The 20,857-nt window shown below is 40.3% G+C and overlaps 1 protein-coding gene across 1 annotated transcript; it reads right to left on the reverse strand.

The window, feature by feature from the left end:
- Window positions 1-1,715: 1,715 nt before the first annotated feature.
- Window positions 1,716-19,351, reverse strand: iqch (IQ motif containing H). The gene is made up of 15 exons (XM_030054732.1): window positions 19,281-19,351; window positions 18,574-18,776; window positions 17,870-18,406; window positions 16,423-16,489; window positions 15,468-15,551; window positions 15,164-15,339; window positions 13,944-14,216; window positions 13,597-13,785; window positions 8,773-8,893; window positions 8,170-8,456; window positions 4,684-4,842; window positions 3,186-3,308; window positions 2,998-3,059; window positions 2,250-2,358; window positions 1,716-2,014 (listed from the first exon to the last, which is right to left on the reverse strand). Exons 1-15 carry the CDS (start codon window positions 19,282-19,284, stop codon window positions 1,928-1,930), a joined length of 2,481 nt encoding a protein of 826 aa, XP_029910592.1. The 5' UTR covers window positions 19,285-19,351; the 3' UTR covers window positions 1,716-1,927.
- Window positions 19,352-20,857: the final 1,506 nt, after the last annotated feature.

A 20,857-nucleotide genomic window follows, 5' to 3' on the forward strand; every position in this document is an offset into this window, starting at 1 on the left:
CTGCAATTCACTCAATCCATCGCCTCACCATTACACTGTAAAACAAAGTAAAATTGCATCCAGCCTATATTTAGCCAATAATATAAAATGTATTTAGGGAATTTCATTATTGAAAATTAGTAACTTAACCCTAGTTATTTTAGCTGTATTTTGTCTTTACCCTACACATGTTGTATGCAACATCACTTAATAGCCTGTAAGCCTAGGCTACATTTGGCACGTCACCTTCTGACGTATATTTTTTACATGATGCTATATTGCATTTTCTCTTCCTTTATTTATTTACATATTAAAATCGTATCAATTCATTAATCAGCTACCAACTCAACCACTACATCTCATCACATCTCATTTATTAACTATGTGCAGCTTAAAACTTGCTAGTGGTGTGACATGATATTGACTACCCCAGTGCAATTTTTTTTTTTTTTTTTGGGCCCGTCCTCACATGCACATATACCCTGCCACCTTCTCCATAACATACAACTTAACAGGCATAACTATCACAGCAGAAGAATTCAAAAAATAGCAGTTCCCCCAGATGTAACTCTGAGTATGTGCAAAGCCCTCTAATGTTGTTGGCTATTGGTTTACCCTATGGAGGCATCATGGAGGCACCTGAGAAAGACCACTGCATAGCACTCACCGCCCAGTCAGATGGTAACACTATAGTACTCCCACAGACGAACAGGAAACACTTGACCAGAGGGTAGCTCCTGGTAGTAAAGCAGAACCATTGTGGCCCACTGTGATCTCTGCTACAAACACTCCCAAAGTGGAAGCAGCGCGGCCATCATCAAACAGGTCTTGTAAGAACTGCAGCATCTCCTGGCAGGAGCGCAGTCCACAAAACTTTGCCAAAGGGTGGTGTGAGCCCTGGAGGTAGTCATTCAATGTCATCCTCTGAAATTCCAAACCATGAGATGCCATCCCAGCACTAGATTGGGACTTCTGCCTGCTGCAAGGCTGTGGGCAGGTCCGGGATTGGCAGTGGACCCACCACTACTAGCTGGACCAGGTCTGGAAGCCACCTGGCTCCCACGCTCTCTGGCTCTGATGATTATTGAAAGGCACTGTGTCCGAACCCTGTGGGGCGCAGGGTGGAAATGTATAGAGCGAGCCCAAGGGCTATGGATGTGCCAGCGCGTCCACTCCCGGTGGTGGGGCATCTCTCGCCCTCAGGGAGAACCAAAGGGGAACTTGGCGCTCTCATCCTTGGGCGGGCCTCTTCTGGCCATCCTGTCCACACCCTTGTTGAGAGGGGCATGGAAGTACGCACTGGTCAACTCTATGGATGTCATCCAATCAACTCATATCATCTAAAAGCAACTTCACCAACAGCATTGCAGAGTGGCCCATGAAAGGGATGATCAGCAGCTAATGCTAACTAAGACTTGGCTGCTTCCGTTGCTCAGTCTTCCGGAGAGTCAATCACTCTCGTCCAGGGAGGGAGGGTAATGTTACCCTCAGGCCTGAGTGAGACACCTCATAAGACAGGTGCTCTGTCCGAAACCTGTACTACCCAGTGAGAATACACAAGAAAACCTACTCATTTTATATCACACTAGCTGTTTTAAGTATTACTAAGTGGTTTAAAACATTTCCTCTAACTCCTTAAATGAAGCCTACTGAGCAAGCAGAATTTATGTGAATTTAGAACAAGAAAACCATGAAGATGAAGATGCACAATAAAGTTTATTTTCTTCTTCCAATTTTAAGGTGTATTCCAATAGTTCAAAGAGACAACCAAACTCTTTACTTTAACACTGACAAAGATATCTCAGGAATTTATTGGATGGGTTTAATCAGTTTTGACCTGTGGCTCAGCTAACATATTCAAGCTTCATGAAGTCACATAATAATTGCAAATCAAAGTTGGCACAGACACAATGACTTAACTTGGCAGCTGTATCTGTGACCCAGCTGTTTAAGGAATAGCTGTGTTGTCCTCCACTGCTCGTATTTTGTTCTGGCCAGTCATCTGAGACACACGCTCTATTTCCTTCATCAGATCCTTAAATAAACAAAAGAAAGGAAGGTGTAATTTAGATCACCATCCATTACAATTTCAGATGAGCAGAATCTTTCTAGCACTTGCATTGATTTCACTACTTTTATTTTTTTTCATTAACTGGCCACATCTTTTTTTCACAGAAAAGAGCATTCACGCTGACTGCAGCTTAATTGAATATACGCTATAGACTCATGATGTAGATGACATGAGAGATCGTTGTTCATTGACATGGTACCTTGAAATTAGTCTCTCCTTGCATTTTAGGAGACGATATCTCCTGATGAATGACTGACAGATTCCGAGCAAAGGTCACTAGGGCTCCCTGGAGATCTTCTGAGATGGTTCTATTAACGACACCGCAAACAAACGAGTTTACTAATGATCCCTGTGTTGCCAGCTAAGAAACAATCACGTTGTTTATCTGGTGGTGGTTAAATGAAAACTTTCAGCCGACAGCATCCTCGGTCTTTAGGGGGAGATGTGAGCGGAGAATTTGATTTAACTGTTACAGCACTGTGTAAGCTTCAGGATTTGTGTGATAAATATGTTAAAATGCTAGGAATTATAATGGTATTTACAAAGCTAGAGATGACATCTTAATCCTTTTAAAGAAGTGTTTCTATTTTCTAGTCTGTAGAACTCTTTCATCCACCTAATACTCTTGTCATTTTATGTGCACATCCACGCTCACAGACGGAGATAAACTACATCTAAACATAGGATATCATTCAGACGCAGTGTAATATTTTTTCTACAGTACATGCTCACAAATAAATTATATTATGTATTTATATATACATATTATATAGGTATTTATTACCTATTTATATGGATTTATATGTATTCATCAGTATATTAACAGATATATGCATGACTCACAGTAAGGGGCCGGGTGGGAAGTAGGGGTGTAGTTTATTTTGGTAAAGGAAACACTGTAGAACTAGAATGTGTGTATGAATACAATGCAATATTAAAATACTTACATCATGCCAAGACCCCCTCTACCACTGCTGTCATGGAGAGCAAAAACAGTGCCTTGCTTCCTCTACAATTAAACAGCCACAAGAAAAGTTCCAACGCAATATAGTGTACATCATATAATGTTTGTCAAAAATGAGCGAACTGTAATCTTCATGATGAGGCCAATGGGTCAACCCTGACAGTGTTTTACCTCCAAGTCAAATCCAATGCCTTGAGCCCTGCACATCTTCAGAAACACAGTGTGGAGCACCATGGAAAGGATAGTGTGAAACAAGCGACTCCCAATAACTGCGTAACGATTAGTCACTGGACGCTGTGGAGAAATAGCAATGAAACAACAAAGACAAACAGACAGATAGTAAAAAAATGTCATTGGGTGTGTGATTGCTTTTTATATATATAGGGTTTATGATTAGTCCTTTCTATGAATCCTAACGGTGGCAAAATCATTTTTATGTTGAATTATGTTTGGGACTACAGCATAATTGGTGGTGCCATGGTGCATTCAGTGGCAACATGGCTAGAGCAAAGATGGCTGAACCATGTACACATGTCCTTAGGGTCAATGTTGAGTTCAGGGAGTATCTGTGATTAGTGAACATGATGAGTGTGGGACACATGTGGTAAACTGTTGGGCCTTTCTTAATTAACTGCAGGGAGGAACAATTAATGTTTGGAAGACATGCCAAATACAAGATGAACTTAATTGTATGATGCCAATCAAATGAACAACAGTTTTGGGGCTACAAATTTTTGCATTAATCATGAGATAAATGCATCACTGAATGAGCAATAATATGACATGTATCACCACAATAAAGTAAAGAAATAAAGGTGATCGAGAATATGTGTGTCCTGAGTAACGCCAGAGAGGTTGATTACTTAAAAGTGGCAGGGCTCAAAAGGATAAAAATGAGGCTGATTCACAGGCACCTTGGGGAGAGAACACCAGCAGGACTAAGCCTCTGTAAGAACAGGAGATAGCCCATAACTCGCTGTGATGGCCGTGTGTTTGTAGTTATCAAACACTCGACCCTCACACAACAATAAAAGTGTCCAGCAGGGATTTAATTGTGTTTGTAATATGCAGGCTCCTAATGATGGCCACTGCTAAAGCCATTAACCACTGCAGTGGCTCAATGCTGTTCTGAAGCACTAGGCCTCCAACTAAATGAATCTTTGATAAAATAATACAAGTCGCGGATTAACAAGCGTAAACTCAGGCATGCTGCTAATAAAAGAACTCTATTGTTTAAGGCCTGGCACCAGGTTGATGAGGTGTTCAAGCATGCATACACATGCATAATGAATATAGTATGAATTATTAATGTGTTGATTATTTAGGCTCATCTATCAAAATGATAATGAATTCAGCACCTAAACATCAATTGAGCTCAGTGCGTAATTACAGTATTTAGTTGTATTTAACAAAAATGAAAAGCAAAACACTGATCTATCTTAGTGATTACTGTGGTGGTAAAATAATTAGTTCTGAAACCTCTGCATGTTTTAGACCAGCTACTTTAGTCTTGTTGAAGTCAAACATTAATTACATAATCTGCCAAAAGCATCTGTGAAAGTATGTAACATAAAAAACATGAACTCACAGTTTTAAACAATGCTTTGCATATTTAACAAAAATGTGAAATAATAAATATTGCCACGAGAAGCAGACATAAAAATGGTACTTTGGCTGCCATCTGACGTGCAGAGCATTTGTCTTTGATTGGCACTGGCACTTCTAAACGGCACATGCGGCAATCCAGCGTTCCACCAGTCATCATCAGTAGCATCTGGGTCATGGCCAGCTGGTCACTGTATCTCAGGTCCAGATCAATGGCCCACACCTGCAGACAGTGCATCATGAAATCTGCAATAGCATATGTCAAGCAAAATTAATACAAAGCACAGAGTATCATTTGATTATTTTAATTTGATAAAAAAAAAATGTGGAGCTTCAAAGAATTTGACCCACAGGGCTGCATAAACAGACAGACAACACCGGGCCAACACCTCTGAGTCCTTCGCAATATTATCCACGCTGAGAGGCAGGGGGAAAGGAAAATGCAGTTAATGGTTTCTGCGCTACAGATAGGTGTTTCAGCGGTGGAATGACACATGCACAAAGTAGATCTTTTCTGAGTATTTGGGCCCAGTCTGCCCTGGGCTAGTTTGTTTGGCTCATGTCCGACAAGAGGCTAACTTCAGATATGTATGGTAAATGGCATCATTATAAGTATATTAAGGGGTCAGGTATGGTCATAGCCTTCTGCTTAAACAGGGCTAATTTTCCCGATAATAACCTAATAGCTATGCCCTCTCTTCAAAAGTGGCAAATAAATCACTGGTGAAGGAGTTGTTAATAACTAAGTGGCAGTCGGCTGCCTCCCTTTGCTGTTCCTATTTGTCAAAGTAAACGCTCCTGCCACTGAATGCAAATAGCTGCCTGCCTCATGAACCCTGCGCTCTCTGCAACCTGAGCGCTTTATCTCCACTATCACATGGATATCTGACCATACATGCAGTAATTCTTAATTCAGTATCAAAAATATTGAGATTAAAGTAAGGCATATCATAGCTAGGGGTTGCATAAGCTATACTGATTCACAAAAAATAAAAGTGTCTGCTGTTATTATTTCCTTTCAAAGAGAGTTCAGATAATAGCATAACATATTTAAGATCTTAAGTTAGTAATATTGTACATTGCAGTAAATTTAAAAACTGTAATATTGATCATTATTAAAAAGAGTGTGTCATAGGACTATCCACAAATATATTTTAGTAATTAAAAATGGATTATCAGAAATAAGGGTTTCCCTTGTGTCAGTACTGTCTTCTGTAATTTTCTGATTTGTACATCAAAAGTTGCATGTTTGCTGTGGGTGGTGATCTGGAACAGCATTTCCAATGATTAAAAAAGATATTTCTTCTGATTTGTAAATTGCATAAATATGTTTTGCAATTTCAGTTTTGCAAACCAACAATGCAACTCTAATCTTGAAAAACACAGACAAGCTAAATCTGTTGGACAGAAACAGCACATATATTTCTACATTCAGTATTGTAAATAGAACATGTGAAAATATCAAACAAAATTGAAAACTGTGTCTGTATATGTGTAGCAACAGTTCAGCAGCATGTACTGCACTTGGCATCCTGCACTGTGGGAGGTACAGTAGCTCAGGTAGTTGATAGATGTGAGTTTCTATGCATCAGGTTGATACCTGGGGCTGGGTGATGGACACACTCCACAGACCCATTCACTCCAGTCACTAAAAATCATACCCCGATGTCCCATTGTCACTGTTAACAAAGCCGTGGGAATGTAAGCCTGTATTCTACCTGTTTTGTATAGCCTTGCATTTTCATTAAAAACCCTGATGCTGCAGCTGGGGCTCCGCCATTCCACAATGTGAGGAAAGACTGCAAGGGCAAACATATGTGACCCACTTCTTCCCATCAAATAAAGTAGGCGGCTTTTAGCAACAGGTTTGAATCTAAATTGATGTTTAAATCCAGACAGGTTTGCCCATGTGGCTCTCCTCTGTCTGGGCGCTATGTGTGGGGAGATGGGTAAGAATCTGTCTTCAATGTTCCTGCTGCTATTGACGCAAATACTGGTTGTGGCCTATTCTTAATTACGCTGTCACTGAATCCCATTCAATTCAACTGGTCAGTGTTACAACTGGAATTAATTTTTGAGTTTTCATTCCATCATTCTACATGGTTAAAGAAAGAATGGTTTCATTTACTATGATAAATTTGAGAAATTGCATATTTTGTGACACAAGGTATTGTCACAATGCTTTGTTACTGAAAAGAGACCTTAGTTTGTCTATATGAAATCTTGAAATGTAACAATTACCATGAGGGGTAATGATGTGAAGTCCATAGTTCTAGAAGGCACAGTTCTGCAGACAAAAAATATTTTTGGCAGGATTTTATATCTCATAACAGCCAGAAATAGTGCTGCACTAGTATGAAAACTGCAAATATTCGACCGTAAATATTTAAAGTTTCAAGATATTGCACTACTTAACACTGCTTTGACTCACACTCTATTTGTGTCCAATTCATATGATACTACCCTCTAGTGGCAACAGTGCCATTAACTAGTATCTGCTCTAAATCCATCCATCCATTTTTTAAGAGAATCCATTGTAAATGCTAAAATAAATCCAATATGAATAGTGAAGAGGAAAAGAAATCTATCTATCTATCTATATATATATATATATATACACATATACATGGAGAGAGAGAGAAAGAGAGAAAGAGAGAGAGAGAGAGAGAGAGAGAGAGAGAGAGAGAGAGAGAGAGAGAGAGAGAGATTTACTGAAATATGGAAATGCCCTGAGTAAACTCCACTATAACAAGTTAGTATAACGAATTGTGCAGTGCTTTGCGATGGATTATATTAGGAAGGGGGGAAAAGGGGGGAAAGAAAGAAAGTTTTGGCTATCCTTATTAATATGCCTTTATACAATTGTAAAGGAGTGTTAGTACCTTCTCCACTGCAGTGCAGGTTTAGTATTTTATAGGCCATACTATAAACAAAGTGTTTCATTTTACAGATTTGGATCAATACACAGTCAGTGTAGCCACATGTTAGGAGTAGAGGTTAAACCATCATAAACCAGTCCATTTCCAATATAATATATCAAGCAGGTCTCAACAAAACTAAACCCTGACAAATGCAATACGGTTTCCAAGATGTCTTGTTTTAATAACTCAACAAATTTCAGAGAGCACTGCAAGTAACCAGTCAGGGGTTAAACACTGACAGGGCATCGCCATGAAGCAGTCAAATCACTTTAGAATGACCTATTGTCTGAAAGATAGGTGCCGCTGAGTTTCTCGGTGTGGTAAGGTTAAAGGGCAAGCCTTAAATGGTGGAATCAGTGTATTGACACAATAAGACCTGACAGTTTATTAGATAGCCTTGTGAAACATTTGGTCCATGTGCCCACTGTTTGCCTTGCCTGTTTCACGGGTCCCAGGGGAGCAGTAGGGAAGGCATCTATCTGCTCATATGGGTCCCTGATCCTGCCTAAAAATTGATCTCTCTGGCGAGTATGCAATGGAGTGCTTTGACACCAGGCGTTGCAACAGCCTGATCAAATTCGTCCTGGTAGCACAAGCTAATGTTTCCACTTGCCCTGGCTGTGTCTCACCTCCTGCTCCAAGGTGGTGGGGTTCAGGAAAGTGGCTAGGTCCAGGGAGACATGGCCTATGATATGACGCTGCAGGCAGACCTGGCCAACACGCATGCAGATGGAGTGCAGGGTGCCAGGACAGACAGAGGTCTGAGGGACAGAGGAACCGACAGTCTCCAGCTGACAGGAGCCGTGGAGCTGGTCTCCACAAGACAGCATGGTCACCTCACCCCCAGGTTCCAGTAGTAGATCTACTGTCAGGCAGGTCACACTATCTGAAGGGGGGTAGGCTTCCACCACCCCACCTGCACACACAGACACATGGTAAGAGGAGAGCAATGGCTATAGTACAGACAACGTTTATTGAGTCACAGAGCAAAGGTTACCCATAAAAGAGCACCTGAGCTCTCTTTTAGCACTTGTTTCATTCAAACATTTTAAACCTGGCAGTAGCAGCTGTTTAATAACCAACAAGAGTAACAGCAGAATGGATTAATTTGTTAGTTCACATAAGAAACATTTGGGCACTGAAAAAAGGCCACAGGAAAATAGAGTTGGCATATTCTAAATGGTAGTATTTCCTGGTGAATAGCATTTAGTGCCTGACAATAAGCATCTGACCTTGTCTGAGGAAGGTCTTCAGGAAGCAGGCCCAGTTGGGATAGCAGGAGGATTTAGCAGGCTGGGCATGATGGGCCAGCCACCCTGGAACTTCATCTAGATATCTGAACCTAATACGCTCCTGCAAAAAGGAAAGTTAAAGTGTAAACATAAGGAACCTCCTGGATCCAAGTTAAAGATGTGAAGGCACTATGTACATTTGTTCATTCAATCACAGGAGAGCAAGTCGTGGCTACTTTATTTTGCTCCATTATCATAGCATTCCAGGTATCCAACACCATTTCTGGAAATGCCCTTGGATTATCTGGATGACTCCAGTGACTGGCTGTTATTCTTGAGACCTTTGGTGGCTGCTTCAATTTCACTGCTAGTGTCTGATGGATACTGCAAGAGGGTCTATCTGTGAGTGACAGCCTATTATCAGAAGGCCTCAGGAGTCTAATGGCTTTAACTCACAGCAATGGAGACAGCACCTGCTCTCAATAACAACTCCCTCAACTGGGCGGCTGATGAATACCTAAGCTAACCCCATCTATCTGGGGATCAATCAGGGCTTGACTGGGATCGATATCACTCTTGTTCCTGTAACTAGGAAACACCATAATGGTTTCACCATTTAATTATGCTGTTAATTGCCAACTTTCGCTTTAGGTGTCCCTTAAACAGTTTGGCAACTTAAGTATATTTTCTTGTCTGACTGTACGGTAATGAAATAACAACTATGATTCCAATAAATATTAATCTGTCATTTTGCTATGTATGACAAAAATGCAAGTAAATGCTTAGGTTTACCACATAAAGTGCCTAAATCAGATGGATCAGTTGATTCCATGGTATTTTTTTAATTTCAATAAATGCATTAATACATTTATATATAATAATTTATTTAAATGTAATAAGGGAAATTACTTTGAACCAGCTTTCTTCTTACCTGTCATTTCTAAATTCTGAATGTAAAAAAGTCTTTGTTCTTTTATCATTCTGTGTGGAGCATTACTTTGTTTTGAGTATAGTCTGTTTGGCTTCATTGGAGATAGAACTGGAGATTATGCTGTTGATATTCCAGTCATGTAACAGCCATCATCATATTCAAGTACTGTAAGAGGCGAGGTCAAATGCTACACAGTGATTCTCCCTACACAAACCATAAAGCACACAATGGTGCGGCAAAAAGTGTAAGGGAACGGTTGCCATTTTCAACGGAAGAGCAGGCTCACCCCAGGACTTTGCCTATGCAGTTCACAGAAACAGCAGGACAGGAAGAAAAGAAAGAGAGGTATTTTGCAATAAATTATTTGGACTTAAACTGCGAGCAGTATCCTGTGATAGGATTCAAGCTTTGCTTGGTGTCCACATAAAGCCAAGCAATCTGGTCATAAATAAAATAGATGTAGCCCTGCCTCTTTGATTGTCATTTCATCTCTCCATTACACAGCGAAGCAACCCGAGAATCTCTTGAGAAGAGATGGGACATAATCTGACTAGCCAAACACATGGTATGCACATTCATTTACTATAACATGATCTCACTGGTACTAGAGGAACAAAGCTTCAAGCTCAACCTCCAACAGCTCATGACAAATTGTATGTAATATTAAGTAAAACATATGGGTTACTAATATTAAATGCAAGCTATGGCTTGCTTTCACTTCCTTCATGTTGCATCCCTGGTTAACAATGAAAGATCTTAGTGGGAGGCTAGCAAAATTCCCTCTGCAAAACATTGCTCAGAAAGGAGATGATACCTAACATAACACTTGCCTAGCATAAAAGAGAATTACAGGAAAGTGTTTTGAATTTTTTGGAATTAAATGCATTCAGAAAGAACAGGGGATATTGGAAGTCCTCTGTGAAAACAGAAAGACTGAACAATATTTAGATGGAAAACATCTGTATAAAAGTCCCTCTAACTCCCTAGTGGTGGTGATTATCAAATGACCCATTTTGTTGACAGACTTAACCTAAAAAAGGTGTTGCTCAAGATCTGTTTGTACTCAGCATGACAAAAAGAAATACTCCATCTGTTGACACTATTAGGTGTAATTTTTACCCTCTTGTGCCTAATGATCCATATGCAAGCTGTGTGTTTGAGTGCTTAAGTGTGTGTATAGCCCCCTTCAGGCATTGCATGAGTGCAGATCTACACATCTTTAACCTCTCTATGTGTAAATGCTGAAAGAAGCTGGGGGGCTTTCTGCAGGCTGTAACATTGTGCTGGAGGCCATGGGCCTCACAATATTTAGAGGAACAAACTATCTCCTAGACCTTTGTGGAAGCGCCTGTAGTGTAGATGGGCCCTCCTCCTTTTTCTAACCCTCCAGCCCTTCGTTACCATGGCCAGAAGGGATTGGAGGGTTGGTATTATTCTAAAAGACCACATGGCATTCTTGTTTTCTTCTCTGTGAGTCAGGCTGTTATTCTTCATGCTGAGCACCCCCCCCCCCCCCCCTCCACCCCCCAAGAACAAGCAATAATTAAAAAATAGGCATACAGTCTGTTTAAGCTAAAGCCAAGTGTATTCTTTTTGCCCTCACCCTTCTTACAGTGGTCATCAATAGGACACCCCATTTAAGTGCAAAAAACAGTTTTAGAATATATGGTTTAATTGTTGCTTATTTGCTAATTTTTTGGCAATGATCTTGCTGATAGAACTATTGAATTAAGAATTAATATTTGAACAGCTTTATTTAATAATATTTCTCATTAATAATTCATTAAATTGCTACTATTTTAATGCACATGGATTCATACATCTATAAAACTTATGCTTAAATGTTTGCAGATATTTTGAGTTGTATCTATCCGATTCACTACATGTCACTGCTACTGCAATTAGGTCTACTTCTTTCAGCCAAGTGCTACAATAATGAGTCCTATATCTCAAAATATGCTCCCATGCTTGACCATCTATCTACAGTTTCTGCTGTGAGGAGAGGACAGCAAGACAATACATTGATATAAAATATTCATATGTTTGAGTATAACCAATAATATAGTTCTAAAGGCTTTTACCACATAGAAACCATAAAATTTGAATGGCCAGCTTCAATATACATAACCATAAGCATAACAGGAGAGGGACAATATGATAAATTTTGTGGGGCTAATACATTTTGAGGAAAAACAATGTCTTAACACAAAAAACCCTCATCCTATGAGGAGCACAGGATGTGGGTTTGCCTTTGATTAAAAGAGCAAGGTGTAGAATAAAGGCCAGTTAAAGTGTTGTGTCCATATGGCCCAGAAGCCCTGCGGCTGTCGGCCTACACTGGGGGCCTCGGCACTCTTCCCTCTCTATGGGACCCCAGCTGGTGAAACAAACCCCATTTACTTTCCTGTGCTGCCTCAGCCACCATTATGGACCTTGGCTGTGGCTCAGCCACTCTCTACCATAATTAACAGCACCAATGCCACAACAATTACAGCCCTGCACCATACATACACTATGAATCAAAGAAGGAGCTAATAGGAGCAAAACAGAGCGAGCCATAAGACACTTGAGATGGCTGCTGTTGTTTGGAACAGAATAAAAAGTAAAATCATTGTGCTCCAAGCCCACAATGATTAGCCTGTAATTAGTTTACACAAAGCTCCCTGTTAAATGGCAAAATACGGTAATTAACACATGACAGAAAATCAAAGGCTACTTTGTAAGCATATGAGAAATAAGCGCCAGAGGCTCAGAAGCTATGTACAGATTGCAACCGTACTAAATGAATGCTTTACTAATGATTAAGCACATACTATTTGGTTTGAAAAAGTTTTAGATAAAATCTGTATTTATCTTTTTGAGGAGAGTGTTAGATAAAAGCTGATTTTTACAGAATTTTCATACTAATCAGCCTTTTCACCCTGTACATAGTATTTGGATTCTAAGGTCCCCATTACAAATGATTAAGACTCATCAAATCCAATGCAGTAATTCCAGAAGTAGCAGATTAAAGCACCAGCATCAATTAAGAGCAATTCAGCAATTGAGAACTTAAGTGTTTAGTGCCATTGGCATTTCAGTCAACTTTAAAGACATGCAATATGTGTGAAATGATATTATAAGTCTGACTCACTGGCTTTAATCTATACAATGATTTTATTAAGATATGTACAAATGTACATATAAAAAAATGCTCAGTCACCCAGAATTTCTATATGGCATTCAAACTGTCACTGTCAGATGAGTGAGGGGATTAATAATAGTGGGTTTACTTTCCTCTCTCAACACACCAACACTAACTAATGGGTGTGCCTCACAGGGAAATGGCTGTGTATAGGCAGATATTTTAGGTATTGATTTAATGCTCTGTAGCTCTCGGGATGTTGCTGAAAATACTGTACCACAGGGACCAGCACTGTGACTGCTATGTTAAGGTCCCACACTCTGAGCTGACTGATGGTGTCTCTCTGACCCCACTGTGACCTATGCTTGAAAAGGTGAGCATAAACTCTATTTTAATATCTACATACTATTACAGGAGTTTAGATTTAAAAGGCTGATTTGTCATTGGTATAGATGTAATAATGATAGTAATCAACTATGCTGATAAAGAACTTTTCCAAAGCACTTACTCTAAAACCAGAGTATTCAAAGTACTTTGGAGGAAGCCATAAAAACACGACATAATAGTAAAGAAAAAAACAACAACATCATTTTAGGCAGCAGAAATAACAGGATAAAAAAGGAAGAAAATAAATATACAAGAATAAAAGTCGAGCAAATGTAGTAAAGCAGTATGTGAGAGATTTTCTATAAAAATGTGTGTTAAGATGTGATTCCAAAGTTTTGTGACAGGGAGGGAAAGATGTTAACCTTTGGGGTCATATCTATACCTGAACCCATTGTGAGTTGCATAGATCAGGACCATGATGACGGTACTCCTCCAGAGCCCAGCGATAGCAGCTAAGATGGCACACATCACAGTATGCCGTACCACGGCCACCATGCTCAGAGTCAATCTTGAACACCCAGCGCTGCACATCCATGTTCTGAGCCATCAGCTCAGCCATTGTTTCATGAAGCTAAACCAAAACACAACTTGTGAGTAAGAAAAACAAATTACAAAAATAATTACATGTAAAAAGGCGTCTAATTGGGTTCTTTTGTGTTATCTGACACTGCTGAGGAGCCCCATGCTGTGAAGGACCCTGCTTGTGCATGTGGGTTTTTGGTCTCTGACCTGGTTAAGGGAGTAAATGTCTCCCTGCCCAGGGGGTACATCGACTTCTGCCCCAGCGAATATCTTCTTCCCTCCAGACTTGGTGCTGTACAGCTGTGCTAAGGCTAGCTCTGGGCCCAAGATTGGCACTCCCAGCTCATCGGCCACTTCCAGGTCATCCTCATGGGCCACCCCACCCACTATATATGCCTCCTTGCCCTGGATCAGGTTCCTGATGCGTTTCAAGGTGCGTGGGCTGTACTTCAGCAGTGTGGACAGGCACATGTTACGGCTCTAGGAAAGAGGAGGGGGGAAAGATTACTGCAGGAGCTCGGAGATCTCTATGTCTCTTCCAAGGGTTGTTCCTTGACCTGATTTATCACTGTGTACACACAACAGATCTATTATTGTAATAGCCAGCAGGGTTTTGACCTCTCCTGTATTCCAGCAGGTTGAATTGATAAAAGCTGCCGGTGGGAGGCCTCCCCTATCCTTCACATCTTTAATGTGTGCTAGCAATGAGCTCCTTGGGAATACAACTAATTACTTCACATCTGTATTTATTTGATCCACATGGAATTATCCCTTCTGTCACTGGCAGAATGCGCTGCCAGCCATGGGTAGCAGTGATTCATCTCAGCAACACGTCTGGCACAGTTTAACAACCAAACAGCAGGAAAATCAATAGGGAGAAATAAAGAAGACCATGCCATGTTGTACATTTAATTTAGTGAAAAAGTATTGGCTGTAAAACACAACATAGTAAGATGCCTAATTTCATTGTACTGAAATATTCAAAACAATGCAGAATTGTTGAAGAATGTAGCATTTAACTAGAATAACACTGAGTTAATAAAACCAATCAGAATGATTTTTATTATTCACTCAGATAGAGTACATGAAATATATTCAGTGTAGTACTGAACTGTGAAAGTATAACCTAATATAACTTTGATTTTTACCTTGACCTAGCACAGACATTACGTGTAAAAACGTCACAAAGGAAATGAAAAATCTAAAACTGAAAATGTTAAAACAGACAAACACAACATCACTGTCAAAGGACAATTCCTCACCAACAATTTCCTCTAGTACCCTCTACAGGATGGTACACAAACTACAGATAACATGGCTTAATGAGCAACATCAGATTCAAAAGATGGTCTTGGAAATATGCCCTTCCACATCTGTCCAAAAATTTTCACGTTTGAAAGAAAAAAAAATCTGTTGCATGCCCTTACCGAGAAATATTCTACAGCATCAGGTGTGAGGATGGTAAAGCGTTTGATGCGGGACTGAGTGGGCTCTGTTTCATCGGCCTCCGCAGCTCCATGATGCTTGAGGATGCTGGTATAATAATGCAAGAGGTCTTCCCCCAGATGTCTTGGAGATACATAGATTACCTCCACATTTTCATCTTAACACACAGAAATGGACTTCATCAAACATTATATCATGGTTTCAACTTAATGAATCGTCCTGGTAAAACGTGTGTGGAGAGTTGATGTATGTATGTATGGTGATGAGGCAATGCAAAGCTCCCACCTCTAATTTCACAAAGTCTGCTTAATTGGATGTTCTGTAGGACATCAAACCACTTCAGCCTCATGCACTGGCTCTGGAAAAAGCCTGTCACAAAGAAAAGGCCAAAATGCAACAAAGATATATTCACACCTTCTCTGTCTGGTTTCAAACAAAAACAGTAATCAGTGGGTGACGTGATCAGGTATAATCAGGTACTGCAATCAGATGACTAATTCAGTGTAATAGGTTGCAGGTACAGTCTCTGTGGTCTTTTAGTAGCCCTATTGCATTGTGTCCAGTCACCATCAAGCTACATCCAGTGATATCTCCAGGACCTCACTCTATGCCTGTCTGGATTTCTGCCTGAGAGAGAATCCTCAAATGAATCAAGGTAATTAAATGATTGGATTCATGCTAATTAACAACAATGGGGTTCAACTTTCTAATTATCCTTGCTCACACAGCACTCTCCGTAGCCACCCCAAGTGCAAATAAAGCATTCCATCTGCTAGTAATTAGGCTTAATAATTTTAGACAATCGTTCAGTGATTTACAATGCACATGCCTGATTACAGTCTAAGTGTGAGCATCACAATGAAATTGGGACAAGAAAGGAACATAGTTAAACTCTCTGTTTAGCTCAAAAATGGCATAACTTCTTCATTCTTGTATTGTATTTTTCCTCAGCAGCGGAGGAAGACCTTTCTGCGTCTTCACAAATATTGAACATAATGGCTTTTAATTTCCTTAATCTGCAAATTAAATGGCGATTGACACTAAATTGTTTGGTTCCCTGGCATAGAGGCTGTTGTCATGTTCTGACTACTTTCCTGCAGAGAGCCATTTGAACATGACCGTGCGCCTCCACCAGGGCCACAAGCTGGGGCAGTGGAGTAGTGGGGTTGGGGATGACTGTCGCTAGATCAGATATGTGTGTGTATGTGTGTGTATGTGTGTGTCAGGCAGAGAGAGCTACCTAATGACGGAATGTGGATAATGGTCCTCTTGGACGCCTGGATGTGTTTCCAGTTGGCTGCCAGATGCTAGGGATGGAGAAAAGGAGTGATCAGAGTGGGGATCGCTTAAGCACATGAGAACACACACACGCACACACACGCACGCACACGCACACACACACACACACACACACACACACACACACACACACACACACACACACACACACACGCACGCACGCAAATCATCACATCACATCACTGCATAGCTAAAACACATCGAGACAGTCCCTCTCTGGGCCTTACAGAAGCAAACCAAGCATAAAATACCACCTTAATTAAATTAAGCTCTTACTTAGAAACATCTTCTCCCAATTAATTCAATCAGCAAGGTACATGATGCTACTGCCAGGGGAAGATTAGCAGGCTTAATTAACAGGGTATGAATGTGTAAAGGTTGTGAACATACATTTAGTGCATGTATACACACACAATGATGTTTAAACTAAATGAACTTGTAGGCACTAATTAATATACTGTCAATGTTCTCAAAGATGTTCAACCAAAATGACAGCGCAGTCCTGACATCTGCACTGAATGGGGAAAAATATATCACAAAATACATGCAGCAGTGCTGTTCTTTTATACTGCATTCTTGAAGTGGTAATCTGAAACAAACATTTCACTTTGTGAGGTTTCTGAGTAGGGTGCCATTACAGATACTGAGCACATGATTTGACATTTTCACTAAAAAAGCAGTTAGATAATAAAATCTGTCTTTATAGCTCAACAGCACCTGCACCATGATACTGAGAATGCAAAATATCATGATCAGTTACAAATCAGACAATTTGGATGTTTGATAAGGTTTTGGCTAATTATTTGCAATACAAATTATCAACAGCAGCCCAAATGAATATGAGTTACGCTAATCAAACAACTGAATTATATAGTCAGTTTTGATGTGCATTAAGAATATACTGCATCTGACTAAATCAGCTATAGTATTTGAAAAAGCCCACAAGGACAGGAAAAAAAAATGTTTTTATTGGCATTTTTTATTGGCAGCCATAACAGAAGTTATATTCATGTTGATTTAAGAATTTTCCATATATCTTCCTCCATCAATAGCCCCATCTGTCCCACTACACTGCAAACCTTTTTACAACCCTTATCACTGCATCGTGACTCACTGCACTCACAATAATGTCAGTGAGAAACATGGAATTTCACTTTCAAATATGGTTTAATATCTCATGTCATCATAACAGATAGTTAGAATTTTAAAATAATAAATCATTAAAGAAATGGGCAACATTTAAATTACCATGTGGAAATTGACTTTCTATCTTTTCAAACACATAACCCAATTTTATTTATTTTTTTTATTTCACCACACAAGCATAAGGGGGTGGCAGGGCAGAGAGAAAGCGAAAGAGACACATAGTTGGATATAAGCAGCCTTACCTGGGCTCTGTAGCGGTAATTCTCCAGCTGTCTAAAACGCCTGGCCTGCAGGGCCTTCCTGACATGCCGCCTCTGAGTGTGCATCAACCATGAGATGGCAATGGTCCTTGCCGCCCACTTGCGCCGACAGTGGGTTGTTTGGGCTAAGTAGCGCCTCCAGCAGGACTGGATCCGGGTGGCAGCTGCCTCAGTGCCTCCCTCTCCTTTATAGCGCTGACCTGGGCGTAACACCAGGTCCAGCACCTGCTCCCTGTTTTCAAGTACTGAGAGAAGGCCCATCACTGGAGGAGCACTTCTCCACCCAACCTCCCAACTCTGGGCAAAGTTTGCCAGTTCCTCTCCACACACCTCAGCCAATGGCACTGCAAATTCCCGAAGTAGCTTTTCAAGGGCCTGTAGAGCATCCACCACATTGCCCCAGCTCAAACAATAGTGCTGCTTGAACCGGAAGAAATCAGCAGCCATTGGGTCAATCTGTCCCATTATGATGGTAAAGGGGAATTTGCTGATGGCTATAGGAGCTAGCACAGCGAGATTCTGCAGAACACAGGGAACAAGGTCAGAAGCAACTACCCTAGTGTGTGATGAAATAATGATAACTCAGTAAAATCAGAAATAAGTTACAAAGAAATTAAACCCTATCTATGATCAGCTCACTGTTGTTTTAATTTAGCATTTAGTTGATGCTAGCTAAGTGTTTATACCTGAGGGCTTTGGGGGGAAACAAAGTTGGTGCCTTGTGTCACACTCTTGTAGCCTGTGTTCTTGGAAGCCAAAGAGGGAGGAGGTGTAGGTGCAATGGTGGTGCAGGTGGGTATGCATTCTCCGCCAGTTCTTTCATGGATCGGCCCAGGTCCCTTCCCCTGCGTCAGCTGGTTATGACACCTGGACTTCCAGCCTGTCAGGCCTAACGTCACAAACAAACAGGCTCAACTCAACTCTATCAATACCTGTGGGTAATCAAGTGCAACCAGTCATCACTGAAAAATCTGAGTGGCAGCTATCCCTATATTTTTAACTACAGATGACTCAGGGAGGTATTTGAACCCAAACCAGACAATGAGAAAAACAGCAGAAAACAGCAGAACAGAAAAGGATGTATAATAGTGTCGCTGCAACAGGATCTTACAAAATGCAGTATTGCCAGAGAGGCACAGCTGCTGTTGTCAGGCTGAGGTTCCCATGACAAGATTACTTAATTTACAATACTTTCCAAGGAGAGAATTCTTCTTCTTGCTTATCCAAATATTAGCAATACTCATAATGACCAGGCAAATGACAATCATTTGTGGATCAGTTCAACAGATTAATTGTAATATGTTCAAGTGTAACATATGGTAAATAATCCATAAAACAGAGTAGAGTCAGGTAAAATGTATTATCTGCTGTAGAGTCTTGGAAAAGTACTGACCCATCTTGGAAGAACAGGAATCCTCTCTGCGGTGAAGAGAAGCTTTGCGTTGGACCAAAACATGATGCAGGCATTCATCTGGCTCTGATGAGGCAGGTTTCTTCTCCAGCACATGTGAAATGCCTTTCATATAAAGGAAAATGCATGCAGTAAGACTAGCTTTAATACACACCATTTGCATCCAGTGGAACTTTCCAAATTAAGGGAGATTTGTACGTTTCTTTCTTTCTTTTCTTTCTTTCTTTCTCTTAATTTTACAAATAGCAACTTTCAACAAATTATGCTTTGTCATTAAAACATAACACAGAAGCCCTACTATGTGCCAAACCCCTTTCAAAACTTTCTTAAGTAAATCTGAAACTAAAGCCAAAATTTAAAATAAAATCAAAATAAACAATACATTTCTTCTGGACCTCCAGAATGCTGCGGTATTAATTTGTCCCCACAATGGCTATAGCTTTAAAAGTATGATGCACTCTGCAGTGTCCCCCAGTGTCGTGGTTTCATTGACATCAAACACTCAGACCAAAGTAATGAGCATTTGTGTGACGTGTAATAGAGAGCTGATGAAATATCTGTTTACCTGTTCTTGTGTCTTCTTCAGGCCTTGGCAGGAGGCGATTTGTCTCTGGCATAATGGACTGGAGCCCAGCTTTGGGTCTTGTGATTACTCTATGATGTGTTTCCTAAAAGAATATAGTCATAAGATCTACGGTGGTTGATTTTGTATAATTAAACCCTTGTGACCCCATGCAACAGAGACTTAGCCATACGGACACATGGCACAAACTCTAGCAGTTGAACCACCAGGGTGCCCCTAAAAATCCATTTTAACACTCACTACAGCTTTGGTAATATAAGCATATGCTCTCTATGGGGATCAAGTCCAGTCATGAAAGCCATTACTGTCATAAAAAACAACAACAAAAAATTGGCTTTATTAAAGAAGACACAAAAACTACAAGTTTAAGAGCAAGAGCTTATAAAATTGAGTGTTATTGCTTGCCTCAGTAGCTAGACTTGCTTCAAGAGGGAACTTTGTAAAAGACGAGGAAGCAGCCAACAATTAATCAGACCTGAGCTAACTTGTTGATGTCAGAAAGTATGACTTTCTGGCCAAATATAGGCATAAAGGAGATGGAGGGGATAGCGTACACGATTCCACATAATAGATTTTCTGCATTCATTAAGAAGTGAGGCAGCCATAACGCAGGCATTGACAAAATTGTAAACTGGCCAGTAACCCACTTACTGCAGCAATTAATCACAAGCTAGGAAAGATTACAGGTTAAAACGCTAAAACTTAAAACTCTTCATTCCTCTGTGCTGCTGAATTTCTGCATCTTTAAAACACACACAAAAATAACAAACCAAGCTACATATTATAATAAAAACTAAAACTAATTAGCTAAAAACATTCCATCATATGACTTAAGGCAAACAGGCCACAGCTTATGAAATAGCCTCAATTTCCTTATACAGAAATTGATTAAGATGTCTCATCGGTCAAAAAACACTCAAAGTTTGTGCTGAAGATCCTCCAACCCTGTCACCTGATCCTCCTCCTTATTTCTCCT

Source organism: Myripristis murdjan, chromosome 6, assembly GCF_902150065.1.
Source record: "Myripristis murdjan chromosome 6, fMyrMur1.1, whole genome shotgun sequence".
NCBI classification, from domain to species: domain Eukaryota; kingdom Metazoa; phylum Chordata; class Actinopteri; order Holocentriformes; family Holocentridae; genus Myripristis; species Myripristis murdjan.

Bases quoted from the DNA above. Each gene is read 5' to 3' on its own strand.
- iqch (XM_030054732.1), bottom strand. The intron at 18,407-18,573 runs GTATAAACACTT...TGTGTTCTGCAG, and splicing joins TTTCCCCCCAAAGCCCTCAG to AATCTCGCTGTGCTAGCTCC. The intron at 13,786-13,943 runs GTCAGAGACCAA...GTTTTGGTTTAG, and splicing joins ACATTTACTCCCTTAACCAG to CTTCATGAAACAATGGCTGA.